This window comes from Crotalus tigris, unplaced genomic scaffold, assembly GCF_016545835.1.
Source record: "Crotalus tigris isolate CLP2741 ecotype Arizona unplaced genomic scaffold, ASM1654583v1 scf7180000017678.2327064, whole genome shotgun sequence".
Taxonomy (NCBI): domain Eukaryota; kingdom Metazoa; phylum Chordata; class Lepidosauria; order Squamata; family Viperidae; genus Crotalus; species Crotalus tigris.
This window is the reverse complement of record NW_024096561.1, coordinates 2,120,529-2,136,395: the sequence shown is the minus strand read 5'-3', so window position 1 is coordinate 2,136,395 and position 15,867 is coordinate 2,120,529. Positions and strand designations below refer to the sequence as shown.

The 15,867-nt window shown below is 40.4% G+C and overlaps 1 protein-coding gene across 3 annotated transcripts in view; it reads right to left on the bottom strand.

The window, feature by feature from the left end:
• ADGRA1 (adhesion G protein-coupled receptor A1) overlaps positions 1-15,867 on the bottom strand; it is a 462,284-nt gene that overhangs the window by 60,828 nt on the left and 385,589 nt on the right. For all 3 annotated transcript variants that reach the window (XM_039337456.1, XM_039337457.1, XM_039337458.1), the window contains 2 exons: positions 13,710-13,837; positions 10,785-10,908 (listed from right to left, as the gene is read on the bottom strand). In XM_039337456.1, coding sequence (XP_039193390.1) covers positions 10,785-10,908; positions 13,710-13,837 — 252 coding nt within the window. The remainder of the gene's footprint in view (positions 1-10,784; positions 10,909-13,709; positions 13,838-15,867) is intronic.

Below are 15,867 nucleotides of genomic sequence, written 5' to 3'. Positions count from 1 at the left end.
AGGCAAATCACTTATTTTTGTGTGCTTGTGTGCTTGGATGGTGTGGCCATCTGGCCAGCTGTTTCATGACATACTGGTACTAAACATATCCATACCCAGTTAAGTGTGGTATAAACACATCAGTAGTTGCCACAGGACTTCACTATTTCTTCCTTTCTTTCCTCATCTTTGGGATTACAAAAAGACTTTCCTATTGCATCTTTCCTGGTTCTGGTATCTAAAGGACAAAAGTTACCATCACAAAAACTTAGGATGCTGGTAAAGAAGCCAGTTGCCTTCTATTACATGAAATGTCTTGTATTTGTTATCTTTCTGCCTCTTACTGTTTTGATGAAGCAAGAAATCATAGGCTGAGTTCATGTCTGAACAAGTCACAATGATCCATTTTCATATAATACAGTGTCATTAACCCAAAGGTTGGGTTTATACATCACGTTAATAGAGAACCAACCAACTAACTATATTATGTCTTACTGCCATGTCGGAAACCTGCCTTATTAATCTCTAACAATTAAAGAACCCACTTTCTGATTATAATCCTGCTGTTGGTATTGTTACTTGAACTCTATATTGGTGACATGTCATATGTTCATTTATTATATTTAAACTGTCTACTGGGTAAACTGCTTGAGCATAATCTATTTATGAAAAATATGATATATAAAGAAATGACTATTATGATTGAAAATATAAAACTCCAGCAGCAGGCTTCACGGAATAACAGTAGTTATTGTTCTTTTTATACAACTCTCCCTTCCTGAGAAAACTAGGGAGACATAAAAGAATAATAGAATAGAATCCCATCATAATAGAAGAGAATCCCAGAGTTGGAGGAAGCACTTCAAACACTATCAAACTGAATCCCCTCTCAATGCAGAGATCTAAATCAAATCCTTGACAAATGGCTACCTGGATGTTTCATCTAAAGAGGAAGAGCCTCTCTTGTAACTAATTTTGCCATCCAACTATTCTTACTATTTAGAAATATCTTCTAACGTATTTGATTCTCTTCAATCTCCACTTGTGTGTTATTTGATTTATATCTCCAAGTCACCCAGTGAACTTCCCTAACTACCAGTGGACTAAAACATGGATCACCCTGAAGCCAGTTGAATATTTTAACTATTATACCATATTATTCTGATTATCTTGCTCCTCATGCTGTGAAGTGACATGCGAAGGGGTCTGACCTTCCTCTGAAGGGCAAACTTTAAAGTGTTTGAAGGCTGCTGTCATATACGCCTTGAGAATTCTTTCTTAACCTAAACATTTCCAATTCCTTCATTTTCTAAGGACTGAGGACAGTTTCTAGCCTTTGGATCATCCTTATTGCCCATTGTCTGAAATGTTTTTATTTTATATGAGTTGTTCTTAAGGTACCCACAATGGATCAGAATGCTTTGATTAATGCAGAATAAAGTGCAACTATTAATTTATGTGTTTTAGAAAGAAATTCTTATTCATCATGAATTGTAGTTGTTTGCGTGGCCATCTGTGGATTCATCTCCATCAGTTCTATCTGTGCCTTTTTTGAATCTTCTAAGCTTGCAGAATTGCTTCATAGTTATCACCCTCACATGTCCTGGTTCTTGCAAAATTCCTTCTATTCCTAAGACCACCACAGTAGATCAAAAAAATCAATGAAGTCACCTGTGAGTGATCAGCTGAGTTTCAAGCTACAAAATTTACTGTCTTCAGGACCGCCGTAGTGCTTCTAGCTTGTCTACAGTTACGGGGGGGGGGCGGATGGGAGAGTTTGGGATCCACAGGTGCTCCCTATCAGCGTGAGAGCCGAAGAGATGTTTTGGCGAACCAAAGTTTCTTCTCATAACAATTGCTGGAAAATTAATTGGACAATGTGACCCGAACTGTCAGGGAAGGGAGGGAAAGTTTTACTCTTTTAATTATCTGCTTCCTGCCATATTCTCAGAGCTAGCTTTCCTTCTATCGTACCGGTTTGCTAATGCCTAATAAAGTTTACATTAGAGATCACAATGTCTCTGGTGTTTTGCTTTGTTGGGTTTCTCAGCCGGAACATGACACTGAGAACATTTATTTACTGGGTTTACAGGTTGTTCCAAGCAATCCTGATTTAAGGCTTTGAACCTTTGGTTGCGTTGAGTGTGACAGCAATAGTAACATCTGGTGAGGTCTAGTCATGGAATGGTATGCTTTTATCATTTTGAAAGACTGGAAGTATTTTGTCTAGATATAAATAAGACCATAAAATGTAGCAAGAGGGTATCGTCAAAAAATATGGTTGCTCCAGCATTGTTATATGTATTGTAAGTCTTATCAGCAATCTGCCTTCACTGAAGGGAAGCTTCTCACTTCTAAGCCTTAACCTTCAGTGTCCGTCCAGTCAAGAAGAGCCAGATATGGCAATACAGAGCAATGAAATATAACTTTGGCTGCTGACTTAGCTATATAATAAACCACACTTATTTTCTGCTTGGTAAAACCATAAAGAGGAACAAAACAATTGAAACTATTCTGTTTGAAAAAAAATCTAGATTCTTTCTTGTCCTTCGGCAAATAAGATAGTAATAGTAGTAAAGTTGGAAGGGACCTTGGAGGTCATCTAGTCCAACCCCCTGCTCGGGAAGGAAACCCTACACCATTTCGGACAAGTGGCTGTCCAGTCTCTTCTTAAAAACTTCCAGTGTTGGAGCATTTACTGCTTCTGGAGGCAAGCTGTCCCACTGATTAATTGTTCTCACTGTCAGGAAGTTTCTCCTTAGTTCTAGGTTGCTTCTCTCCTTGATTAGTTTCCACCCGTTGCTTCTTGTCCTGCCTTCAGGTGCTTTGGAAAATAGCTTATTCCCTCTTCTTTATGGCAGCCCCTGAGATATTGGAATACTGCTATCATTTCCCCCCTTGTCCTTCTCTTCGTTAAACTAGACATACCCAATTCTCGCAACCGTTCCTTATATGTTTTAGCCTCCAGTCCCCTAATCATCTTTGTTGCTCTTCTCTGTACTCTTTCTAGAGTCTCAACATCTTTTTTACATCGTGGTGACCAAAACTGGATGCAGTAGTCCAAGTGTGGCCTTACCAAGGCATTGAAGAGTGGTATTAATACTTCACGTGATCTTGATTCTACCCCTCTGTTAATGCAGCCTAGCACTGTGTTGGCCTTTTTGGCAGCTGCCGCACACTGCTGGCTCATATTTAAGTGATTGTCTACTAGGACTCCGAGGTCCCTCTCACAGTTACTACTATTGAGCATGGTGCCACCTATGCTGTACTTGTGCATTTGGTTTTTCTTGCCTAAATGTAGAACCTTGCTTTTTTCACCATTGGATTTCATTTTGTTAGTTAGTGCCCAGTGTTCAAGTCTGTCCAGATCCTTCTGTATCTGAAGCCTGTCTTCTGGAGTGTTGGCTATTCCTGCCAGCTTGGTGTCATCTGCAAATTTGATGAGTTCCCCATCTATCCCTTCATCCAAATCGTTGATGAAAATGTTGAAGAGTACTGGGCCCAGAACAGAGCCCTGGGGCACCCCACTACACACTTCCCTCCATATAGATGCAGTTCCATTGAGGACCACTCGCTGAGTACGGCCAGGAATGAATATATCCTCTCCCACAGAAAATAATGGTATTCCAAACATGTTTAGTAATGGATGATATGGAGAAAGAAAGCCTTTGAAGAATACAATGTGTCCTAGACTCTTTTTCTCCCTCCTTGTCTATTTCAGAATGTTACTGATGGTAGAAGCTTGACTAAGATGCTCCACTCTAAGAAAATTGGCTGGTGAATAATGGATTAAGAAATGACATCCCTTCTCCTTTATTCTACAAAGATTTTCAACAAGAGAGAAGTCAATGACACGGCTTAGAGGTCTCTTACTGGGTTCAACAAGACAGAAAACATTACAATTACAACTAGTGAAATGGTAATATCATAACCTAACTGGTATTCTTAGTCCTCTGCTATTAAAGCAAGTCTGTGGAACATAAAAGCCAAGAGAGCAAGCTGCCGTACTATTTTTTTGCTGTAGGAGAGCTGCGTACTTGATCCCCATTCTGAATACTAAATGATAATGTTGAAGGAGATGCCGAATAGACCAAGAATGCTTCAGACACAATCATGAGGTTCAGAGAGATCAACACAAGGTGTGCTAAATCCTGTGGTTCAGTGAACAAATGTGAAGGCTATATGACATCCAAGCCAGGATGATCATTCAGAGGAGATTTTGCTAGAGGGGCAAAGGAATTGCTACATCCTGTAGTTGTTCCATTGATTACTAACCTCAGGTTTAACCCAGGGTTCAGAATATTTAATGATATTTGTTTTCCTAATCCGTTCCTTGATCAAATGGTTTGATCAAAATTTCAATAACTTAAGCAAAGGGAAGGCACAGTTTTTACTGAGGTTGCCAATGTGAGAAAGAGAAGCAATTGTGAATACACCATATTAATATTAATGAGGAAGCTGGTTTTGGTTAGGACAAATATTTCTGTTTTGGAACAGGCTTCCATGGGAAATTCAGCTTGCTCTAATTGAACCAACTTTCCAGTTGGTTAAAATGGAACTCTTCTGAGGGCTTCTTTAATTAGTTAGTATAGCACTTATGAACTGTTAATTGTTCCCGTTGTAATGTTTCAATTCTAAATTGTTACTATGTTATTTTATGATCATTACACTTTTAACATATTATTGTAGTATGGGCATTTTATTTTGATTTATCAAAAGCTTATATGACTTTAAAAACAGCCTGGTTAATAATCTCTATCTGCAAACTATTGGAAAAAGTTTATGATTTTATATTCTAACTACCCTGAAGCTAATGATTCAGCAGAGCAGGAGACTAGCAAACAGAATGTCTGATGTAGAAGAGCTGTTTCATTCATGCCCAGCTTAGAAATATTTAAATCGTTTAACTCTGCTTGCTTTTACTTTTAAGAAATTGCTGCAGTAAAGGACTTGCTGCAACAATGGGATGATTTCCATTCTTTTGTAGTTTTTTATTCTCTCTTAAAATCTGCCTAGAGGGTTTGTGAGACTTTTGGAACAGGGTACAAGACTGCAGAAGTATGGCGAATTGTTAAAAAATAATACTTCTTTCACTAATGTGACCTGCCTTTGAAAATTGCTTTAGCTGGCTCAGAATGCTGCATTCAGATTTTTGTAAGCAGCCAATTTCAATAGCCTATGATTCTTAGATTACAAGTAATGTTGGCTGACAGTCCTATTCTGGGCACAATTCACAATATTAATTGTGAGCTGTCATATCTTAAATCCAGTTGACCTGAACAGCTACCTTCCACATATGTCCTGAATTGGAGATCTTCTTAACAGGAAGCTACCCATTCCTATTCAGATCCTTTGTCTCCCCACAAAGTATGAAAAAATCACAAAAGAGAATTCCAAAGCTGTCACTGTGTCCCATCATTTCCATGTGCACTGTTGCCAGTCATCAACCTTTACATGCTGAGCCACAAGTTGTAACTGAGGCAGCACTGGTTCTACGTGGAGGGTCCTTGCATGATAGGCATAGTAATATGGTAAATTGTGTTTACATACATGGAAAGTTGAGTATATAAACCTAGGGACCTTGCTGAAAAGAGAGTGAAGATGGCTCAGTCCCATGACACTTTATCTCTCCACTGTTTGACTTGTGCCTGGCGAGGAATTTGAGAAAGAGCCTTCTTAGTGGCATCATTTTGCAGTTCTGTACAACTCTGTGAGAATGGATAACGTACAGTTCCTCAACCATATGTGGTTCCACAAAATTTAGATGTCGTCCCAGGAATCTCTTAAAAGCCGCCACCGATAGTAGTGTTCAATACAACAGAACATAAAAATGAATATTGAAATTAAGGACCAGCAATGCTAAATTATTTTAAAATTTCATTTAAATGTTTTAAAAATCAATTCTATTTTTTTCTGGACCTGCCTTTTGTTTGGAGTTTGGATCTTTACATGCTACTCAAAAACATCCCCTCTATGCAAAGAGAACTTCACTCTTTTTCATTTAGGAGTTTTAACAGCACACAAGTGCTTTTATCTTGAAATCAGTGCCTCTACAGCTGGTCCATGTTTTCACTCATATTTCACCTAAAATAATTTAATGAGTACCACTTTAAGGAATAGTCCTACAAATAACAACAGTAATTGATTTTATCCATGGGAGGTCAATATTAACCACTCTAGAGCAGTGTTTCCCAAACTTGGCAATTTTAAGGCGTGTGGAATTCTGGGAGTTGAAGTCCTCATGCCTTAAAATTGTCAAGTTTGGGAAACACTGCTCTAGAGAACCCTGACAGAGTAGAACACAACTGGGAAAAGGCTCCTGCACTCTTGTCCTCCTTGTCCTGCTGAGGAACATGCCTCTTATGCATAAATTAAATATCATAAAGGATTGTGGCCCTTTAACTTAAGGAGACTCCAGTAAAGAAAGATTTGTATGGTGAGTGAAAAATGCATGGCTCCTTTTACAATATGAATGATGGATGAGTTTGGGAGGAAAACTCAGTGAGCCGTGCTTTTGTACAAATACCACATATTAGTCAAAAATGTCATTTCCTTTTAATGTATTATGGCAGATGGATCAGTATGACCAGGACTGGGGTACTTAGATGAATAAAGTCTCTGAACCCATCATGCTTCTAACTGAAAATGTGATTAAGTGAGCACAATTCACATTCCCATTGATTTTAAAGGATGGAGACTGTTCCATGTGCATGAATGTCCTGGGTATGCCTTTAAAATCTGTTCACTACATTCAGAGAGAGTTTAAGGACTATGTGATGTGGTAGTTGCCATGGTAATGACTAGGTTTGTTATTGATTACCCAAATAAAAACTCATAGAAACCTATATAACTCGTTGGCGTGTAATGCTCCCTTGAGGAATCTTAAGTTGCACTTCTTTCCTTTAGTCAATGTTTCTCTCTCGTTCTATGGGCTTTTCTACCATGAAAAAAATGAAGTAGCACAATTGCTGTGCAAGAGCTGTATTATGTTCTGCAAATCAGCATTTGCAAGAGCATTAAACATACTTCACTTGTCTATCTCTTTACTTCTGGGGAGTTTTATTTTCTCCAGTTTGAAAACCATAAATTGTCACTGCTGGATAAATGGGATTTTATCTTAAGCAGGCTCTTCAAGTTCAGTTACAGGTGTTGTATGTAGTAGGCAACTTTTGGTCACTGCCTGCATCCTGTCTAATGATAGGTAGAATATTTTCCACCCATGCCTATGTCAAACTCAATCATTCATACTTTATCTTAATAAACTGGGAAGTTGCAAACTAATATCTCCCATACTGATCATATGGAGTCATTTATCTAGTTTTTTTCTTTTCAGTTAAACAGTAAGCAACATCAGAAAAGATGCCATTTGCAGTTGGTGTGTGCGTGTCTTTGCATCAGTGTTGACTTCTGACAATTGTCTGGAGTTGTCCTTGCAGTTTTCTTGACACGGTTTTCAGATATGGTTTGCCACTGCCTGTTTCCTAGGGCTAAGAGAGAATGATGGGCCCAAGGTCACCAACTGGCTTTGTGCCTAAAGCAGGACTAGAACTCAAGGTCTGTCAGATTTTAGCCTGGTGCTATGTGCACCACATTAAACTGGCTCTGTAAATATTACTTCTGACTCAGGCATCTTCCTTGTAAAGAAAAAAAAATGGGAACAAGGTTGTTCTTTGGACTTTGTTCATTACATGGATGCCATGCTAAACTCAGCGAGGACAATCTTTTGTCATTCACTCACAATTGCCTGATAAGCTACAGTTGTAGTTTAGTACAAAAAGTCTTCTGTCAGATAATTGGCTTCGTGGATACCATGAAGCCTCCTACCAGAAGGTAACAAGGAAAACAGGTCGTGATGAGGATGTGTAGTGTCCCAGATAATCTTACGGACCCTGCTCAATGGCCAGAGAGCATGGCCAGCTGATCACTCAGGTTGCAGAGTGCCTGTGGGGGGGGGGAATCTATGGGTCTCTGGAATGGGACTGGGGTGGGTGCCTGCCTTCCTTCCCTCCCTTCTCTCCCCTTGTCCCTTCCTTCCTTCTTTTCTTCCTTTCCTTCATCTCCCTCTTAGTCTCTTCCTCCTTCCCTCCCACTCCCATTGTCCCTTCCTTCCTTTTCTTTCTTTCCTTCACCTCCCTTAGTCTCTTCCGCCTTCTGTCCCTCTTTCCCATGTCCCTTCCTTCTTTCCTTCCTTTCCTTCACCTCCTTCTTAGTCTCTTCCTCCTTCCCTCCCTCTCCCATTGTCCCTTCCTTCCTTCTTTCCTTCCTTTCCTTCACCTCCCTTAGTCTCTTCCTCCTTCCCTCCCTCCCTCTTTCCCATTGTCCCTTCCTTCCTTCCTTTTCTTCCTTTCCTTCACCTCCCTTAGTCTCTTCCTCTTTCCTTCCCTCTTTCCCATTGTCCCTTCCTTCTTTCCTTCCTTTCCTTTACCTTCTTAGTCTCTTCCTCCTTCCCTCCCTCTCTCCCATTGTCCCTTCCTTCTTTCCTTCCTTTCCTTCACCTCCTTCTTAGTCTCTTCCTCCTTCTCTCCCTCTCTCCCATTGTCCCTTCCTTTCTTCTTTCCTTCTTTTCCTTCACCTCCCTTAGTCTTTTCCTCCTTCCCTCCCTCTCTCCCATTGTCCCTTCCTTCTTTCCTTCCTTTCCTTCACCTTCTTCTTAGTCTCTTCCTCCTTTCCTCCCTCTCTCCCATTGTCCCTTCCTTCCTTCCTTCCTTTCCTTCACCTCTCTTAGTCTTTTCCTCCTTCCTTTCCTCTTTCCCATTGTCCCTTCCTTCTTTCCTTCCTTTCCTTCACCTCCCTTAGTCTCTTCTTCCTTCCCTTCCTCTTTTCATTGTCCCTTCCTTCCTTCCCCTCCCTCTTAGTCCATTCCTTCCTTCCCCTCCCTCTTAGTCCCTCCCTTCCTTCCTTCCTTCCTTCCTTCCTTCCTTCCTTCCTTCCTTCCCTTTGTCCCTTCCTTCCTTCCCTCCCTTCCATTGTTCCTTCCTGTCTTTCCTCTCTCATTGTCCCTTCCTTCCCTCCCTCTTCGTCCCTTCCTTCCTGCCCCCCTCCGTGCCCAGGAAGGGACAAGGGGAGGGGGACAGGCTGCCAGAGGCAGCTCTGCCCAGCTCACTTGCTCAGCTTCACCAGAAAACATGCCGCTTGCTAAATTAGCAGAAGCCCCAGGATCAGCGCCTGGGTACAGCTGAGTCGCGCTTCTGCTAAATTAGCAAGTGGCATGTTTTCTAGCAAAGCTCGAGCAAGTTTGCTGGGCAGAAGCCAAGGAGAGCAGCTACAGCTGACTTGCTTCTTGGCTGCTCTGCAGAATCACGGATCAGCTGTAGAGGTTCACCCGATCCTGGACAAGAAGGAAGGAAGGAAGGACGGAAGGGATAAGGGGAAAGAGGGAGGGAAGAAGAGACAAAGAGGGAGGCGAAGGAAAGGAAGGAAGGAAGGGACAAGGGGAGAGAGGGAGGGAAGGAGGGACAAAGAGGGAGGCGAAGGAAAGGAAGGAAGGAAGGAAGGAAGGAAGGAAGGAAGGAAGGAAGGAAGGAAGGAAGGAAGGAAAGAAGGAAGGGACAATGGGAGAGGGAGGGAAGGAGGAAGAGACCAAGAGGGAGGGAGGGAAGGAAAGGAAGTTCCAGCCAGCAGAGGCTTGGCAGCCTGGCTGTCGAGTAACAGAAGAGCGCAAAGCCAAGGAGAAGAAGGTGGCGGTTTCCTCCCAAAGGGGGCTCCTTTTCTCCACCCCTTCCCTGGGTTTGTGGGGAATTTCTCATCACCAACGCTGACAGGTGCTCCTTTGAGCCCGCCGCGAGCTTTCTCGCCCCCTTTGCTTCTCTCCCCCCCCGCATTTGTGAGGATTTTGGCACTCTTGGGAAGCCGATCATGCTTTGAAGCTTAGGAGAGGAGGAGAAGTCCCTTTGTCCTTCCCTCCCTCTCTCCCTGTCAAGTCCCGGTGGGCTCGACATGAACGGGCGGAGGACTCGAGGACGGGCGGGGTGGTAAAGGAGACCGGCGGCTGTCACCAGACCTCCCGGCTGACAAGCGCAAGTTCGGGGGTCGCCAGCTGACGGGTGCAGGAGTTGGGTGCTGCGGCAGCCTCTCCTTCGCTGACCTGTGTGCACAAGAAGTCAATCTGGCTGCTGCAATATAAGTCTCTGGGGAGGGTGGGGCCTTGATCTGTGCCTACGCTCTTCATGCGCTCCCTGCAGGGCACATTTGGTAGAGTTCGTGCAGACTGCCGCCAAGCAGCATTTTCCACAAACAAGTGAGGTGGAGTGGAGGGGGGGAGGGAGAGAAGGTGGTTGACAAGCCCTGCCTAAGACCATCAGAAATATGTGCTTTCTGATGGTCTTAGGTGACCCCTGTGAAAGGTTCATGTGACCTCCAAAAGGGTCGTGACCCACAGGTTGAGAACTGCTGCATTAAATGAAAGCTAAGCATTTTCTTATCAGCATACATGTTATACTAATAACATTCACAAAAAAGGCTTTGAAGTACTCAAGAATATCACTTGAGAGAATAACTTATATAAAATAATGTACCAATAGACAGAAAATTAGTAAGTAGACTTGAGATGCTAACTTTATCTGTACATGAAGTCCCAGTGAAACAATATGATCTATCTGCAAATAAAAATGGTTCAGACTGAGCGGTTAAAATTTTCCATGCCTACAAGAAGCTCCTGACTACAGTCTATTCAGTTTTTTAAATTTTGAAAATAAGATTCATCCATCCAAAGGAAGAATATTAAGATCACCAACATGTGCAGTTCACAACTTTTGTTTCATTATAATATAATATATTGGTAATGGTACAGTAATGTGTACACTCACCGCTTGACATATAACTGGATATTTTACACGATTTATTCCACCAGCAAAAACAGCAAAAGTGAGAGCAGTATGGAAACAGAAGTTGAGAAGCATGTGCCAACCTTTTCTGCTGATTCGAATTGTGCTATTTAAAGTTAACAACAAAAAAAAAAAATCCAAAGTCACATATTTATTTACAAATAACATCACAGAATTATGAACAATGAACATATAGCCAGGGACTCAAACTCAGGATCCTTAGTGCTCGACTTGTTTCAGAAAGGGCTGAATCAGAATGGTAATTCTGCTTAAATACAACTTGCTTCTCTCAAGAAAGTACTCTAGCATTGCAGGATCCCAATTTGTGCTATTACAGTTGTTACAATTACTGTATTTACTACTCTGACTCTTGCCTATATTGACCTCTGGACATCTGTTAAAACTGTACAACTTACCTGTCTGATCATGATTCAAATGCAAATTAGGGTAAATCATTTAAGGAGGGACTTCAAGAACTAGTTGATTGGTGCATTCATGTTCTTTGTGTTTGTTATTTTAGCATACCATTAGTCTATTCAATGAGTAAACAAACCAGAGCTTGAAGCAACTTTTAAGAGGTTGTTATGCAAATGAGCTCTTGGAAAAATACACTGTCTAGAGAATAACAATTCTATTTTCTAGTAATTTCGACATGAAAGAAAAGTAATTTCTACACGGAGCTTAATTAAGACAAAAGTCTGTACAGTATTTATTTTGTAGTACATTTTGGATCCACTCTCCCTCCAAAAATCAGAAGGTGTCTGAAAGCATATTTCAGACTAACACATTTTATTAAAAGGCATAAATATAAATTGCTAGTTTGATGAAGTGCTATCAGGCTTCTCCTGAACTGTGGCTACCAGAGTAACATGGCTGTCTGCCTACTTTTCCTTCAAGGATCTCCAGGCAGGGGGCTGCTTAAGCAGCATTGAAACCTGAAGCTATTCTCAGAGTTCCAATTGGATGAATCTTTATTAACATCCTTCTCCAACCTGTGTCTTCCAGGTGCATTGAACTACAATCTCCTAATCTCCAACCAGAGCACCTTCTGAAGATTATGTGAATTACAATCTAACAGATATGGAATGTGCCAGGTTGGGGAGGGATGATTGTAGTGTTGTCTGGATTAAACAGTAGATGAAAGAAGAATATTTTGCAGATCACGTTGGAATACTAAGAGAAATGAAAAGAGAATTGTTCGTATTGCACACAGACCATCAGGGGTAATGTATGAATTGAACGTTATTCAAGCCAAAAGCCATTGGAGGAAATACATAACGAACGTATTTATAGCAAGAGAAAATGCATGCTATATATGGGCTTTCATGCATGAGAAGAGTGTGCAACCAATAAGGTGCAGATAAAATCAGATACAGTACATCAAGCATCAGTTTTTTTCTCATTCAGATTTTCATAGATCAGTCACAATGCCAATTACTTGATCACATGAAATCATATTCATGTGCAACTAATAAAATTCAGGCATTCTTCTTTGTGATGGAGAGTCTGCATATCTGAGAAAATGTATATAGAAAATCACAAATGAGAACTCTTTGCAACATTATCCCTATTTGCACTAGAAGAAAAATATTTCTGTAGCAGATCAGATCCATACATTGTGCTAAGCCAGTGATGGAGAACCTTTTAGAGACCGAGTGCCCAAACTGCAATCCAAAACTCTCTTATGTATCGTTGGGTGCCAGGTGGGCGTGGCCCATAACGGCAGACTGGGTGGGACTAAAAAGTTCAATCAATTAATTCCAACTTTGTGAGATCTTTTTTTTCCCATGTGAAGTTGAAATTGATTGAACCTTTTTTTTAAAGTGAAAAGGTTTTATAAAACCCAGCTGAAGGCCTAGGACTAGGGCGATGGCACGCGTGCCCACAGAGAGGGCTCTGCATGCCACCTGTGGCACGCGTGCCATAGGTTCGCCACCACGGTGCTAAGCCATCATTTGACCTGTTCAGCTAGTCCAACTTCTGAACCATGCTTTGTCCTAGGACAATGCATGAATCCAACCAATCATGGCAAATAGCAAATGAGCCTCTCTTATTGAGAATTGTACACCTACATGTACGTGAATGATCGGATAGAAGAGATGTTGCGGGCAGAGGAAACAGATAAGAAATATTAACTCCTTAATTCTCTTCTTCTAACTATCACAGCCACTCCTGGCCCCACTTGCTTTTGAAAAAAAATGTTCTAGGGATAATATTTTGGAGAGAAAGAAGAGTAAAAGAAATGATTGTTGCTACTTTTTAAAGTGTTTAGAATAAAAGAAATCCAGATACTGTGAAAGTAGCTCATATTCAAGTACCCCCAAGAAAAACCTATGGAAATCTTTCCCATCTTTACTTGCTTTGACAGAAGAGGCAGATAAGCAGAATAGAAATATTAATTTATATAAACTAATCACTGAGCCCTGTGAAACTTCAGATATAATTATATGTACGACAAACATAACAGGGGAATTCAGCCTCCATTTGCAATAGCAAAACATTTCTACAAACAGTCAGAACATTTGCAATAGTGGAAGGTGGAATCAACTCCAACCTCTGGGTATATGTGTGTGTGTGTGTGTGTGTTTGTGTGTGTGAAGGAGGGAGAAAAAGAACATCCACATGAAAACAAACTTTGGATGGCTCTAAATGGCATTTGAAGTGCCTTGATGTCCTCAGTCTTTCCCATACACATACCTCTTTTGCACTGGATTAAGAGACTTATTTATGAAAGTGATGAATGGGAAAACTGCATATAAATAAGAAACCCTGTTTATCAAATCTCTTCCAAAAATTGGACTGGGCAAGGGGAGAGAAGTATAATAATGTAATACACTTTTTTATGTTGCAAAAGAAAAAAAGTGGGTGAATCCACTTAATGTTAATAATCTGCATCTTTCTTCTTACCCGTGATGCACAATATAGGTGATAATTGAAGCAAAGAGGCACAATAACATGACCGCAGTACATGCATAAACCACAGGGTGCAGGAACTCCCCTGGGTATTGGGATAGGGGCCACACCGTCTTCTGATCCTGTCAAAGAAGGAAAATGAAAGAAATTAATCAGTACAATATTTGCCTCCTACATCGAGTAACACTAGCTTTTCACTATCAACTATCTTCATCTACACTAGGGATTTCCGTCCTTGTTAACTTTTCCTCAGAAAGCATGTCAGGCTGGGGAATTCAGGGAGTTGAAGTTCAAAGTTCTTAAAGTTGCCGAAGTTGGACATCCTGATCTACACATTTCTGGTTTTGTGTTAGGGGTTATGCAGTTAAAGAGGAATCCTAAATGTTGCCTCCTAAATGTTGTGCACACGCTTGCTTCTCCTTGCCCTAGTGGGGATGTGTTTGCACATGCACGTGCTTGCCTGCCATTTCTGCAGCCCAGCTGTAGACAGATCATGGCCTATTGGGTGGGCTGTGGCACAGAGGTTGGAGACCTCTGGTCTAAATGATAAAAAATATCAAAATAACTCAGCAAAAAGCTGTCAACATTTACAAAGTAACCATTTGTTAATAATTGCAATTAGACATGAAATGTACACCGTAATAACTAAGTAAATGTTACTTTGTGCTACTTTCCATGGGTTACTAGCTTCACTATTCTACTTTTACATGGTACAGCTAATATAACTACTAGTTCTTTGTAGAGAAATGGACATTTCAAAGATCTCTCCTTAGTTTTAGCTTTAAAAATATAAAACTTCCTTCCTGAAAAAAAAAATAACTGGTAGATTTTAGTAGCCAACTAAATAAAATTTTTCATATGTGGCAGGTTGGCTGGAAACCAATTCTACTTAATGGGGGAGCTTGAAGAGGGAAAGTAACCTAGGACTCATATAGTTGAGATTTCTTATTTATTGGAATCAAACAGGCGAAAGATCTATTTATTATCTACAGGATTGGCTGTAAATAGTTCTAGTCATAGAATGTATAGTAAATGGTTTAAAAAAAAAGGACAGCTGCTCTTCCTTACTAAAGTTAATTCCTCACTAACATTCATGAGCAAGTTAAACCAAAAAACAGGTTGTGGTGCCTGGCTGACCTTCTCAGAAACTAAACAATATCTGATCTAGTTATGCTTGGATGGGAAACTATTACAGAATACTTTGGCTTTAAGCTAGAGTAGAAAGTTAAAAGAAAGTCCCAGAAGGCAGATGCAAACTACTTGTGTATCATTGTCAACAAGACTTTATTCATTCAGGAGCTGAGCACAACCTGAGGCATTTTTACTTTTTAATCTATTAATCTGATTGCAATGACAGAAAAAGTAAAGGGAGAAAAATGAGCAACTCTGATTGAGTTGTCCTTGTGCTACTTTCCTACTTCACTCCCCCCCCCCAAAATTAGCAAAAGTATGACACACATAATATAGAAAAAGGCAAAGAAAATTATATCATTATCTGAATAATTCCTTTCTAAATTGACACCAAGAAGCAATTTCTAAAAACTGTGGAGATAACAATGACTACTGTCCATAGAAGAATCCAAGATACCATTTGTCTGAAATGGTATAGGGTTTCCTGCCTGAGCAGGGGGTTGGACTAGATGACTCCAAGGTCCCTTCCAACTTTATTATTACTATTATTATTACTATTATTATTATTATTACTATTATACATAGCTGGGATTGAGCAGCAGAGTCCACTTTTCATCAAAGATGCCAGCAAAAGGAACATTCTTGCTTTAATGCAATTTTTATAAAGAGTGAACCATTTTAATATTAGCCCTGCAAGTATAACTTCCAAGATAGTCCTTACCAGAGCAAAATTGGAGCAGTTAGAGTTTATGATCACATAGGGATAATTCCATCAAACGCCAATTCTTGAGGGAACATGTGTTTGTCACATTTCAGAAATAGAAGACATTATCAATTGTATGCCTCAGCAAGGGCTGATTATCTACAGACCCTACTTGTCAGAACCATATTTTGAGACTCCAACAAAAGATTATTCTATTTTATTCATGGCACAAAAATATATTTAGCCACTAGAATTGTTAAGCTTACAGTCAGGGGTGTCCAACAGAGAACATGCTTTATAGAACAGAGACTGGAATTG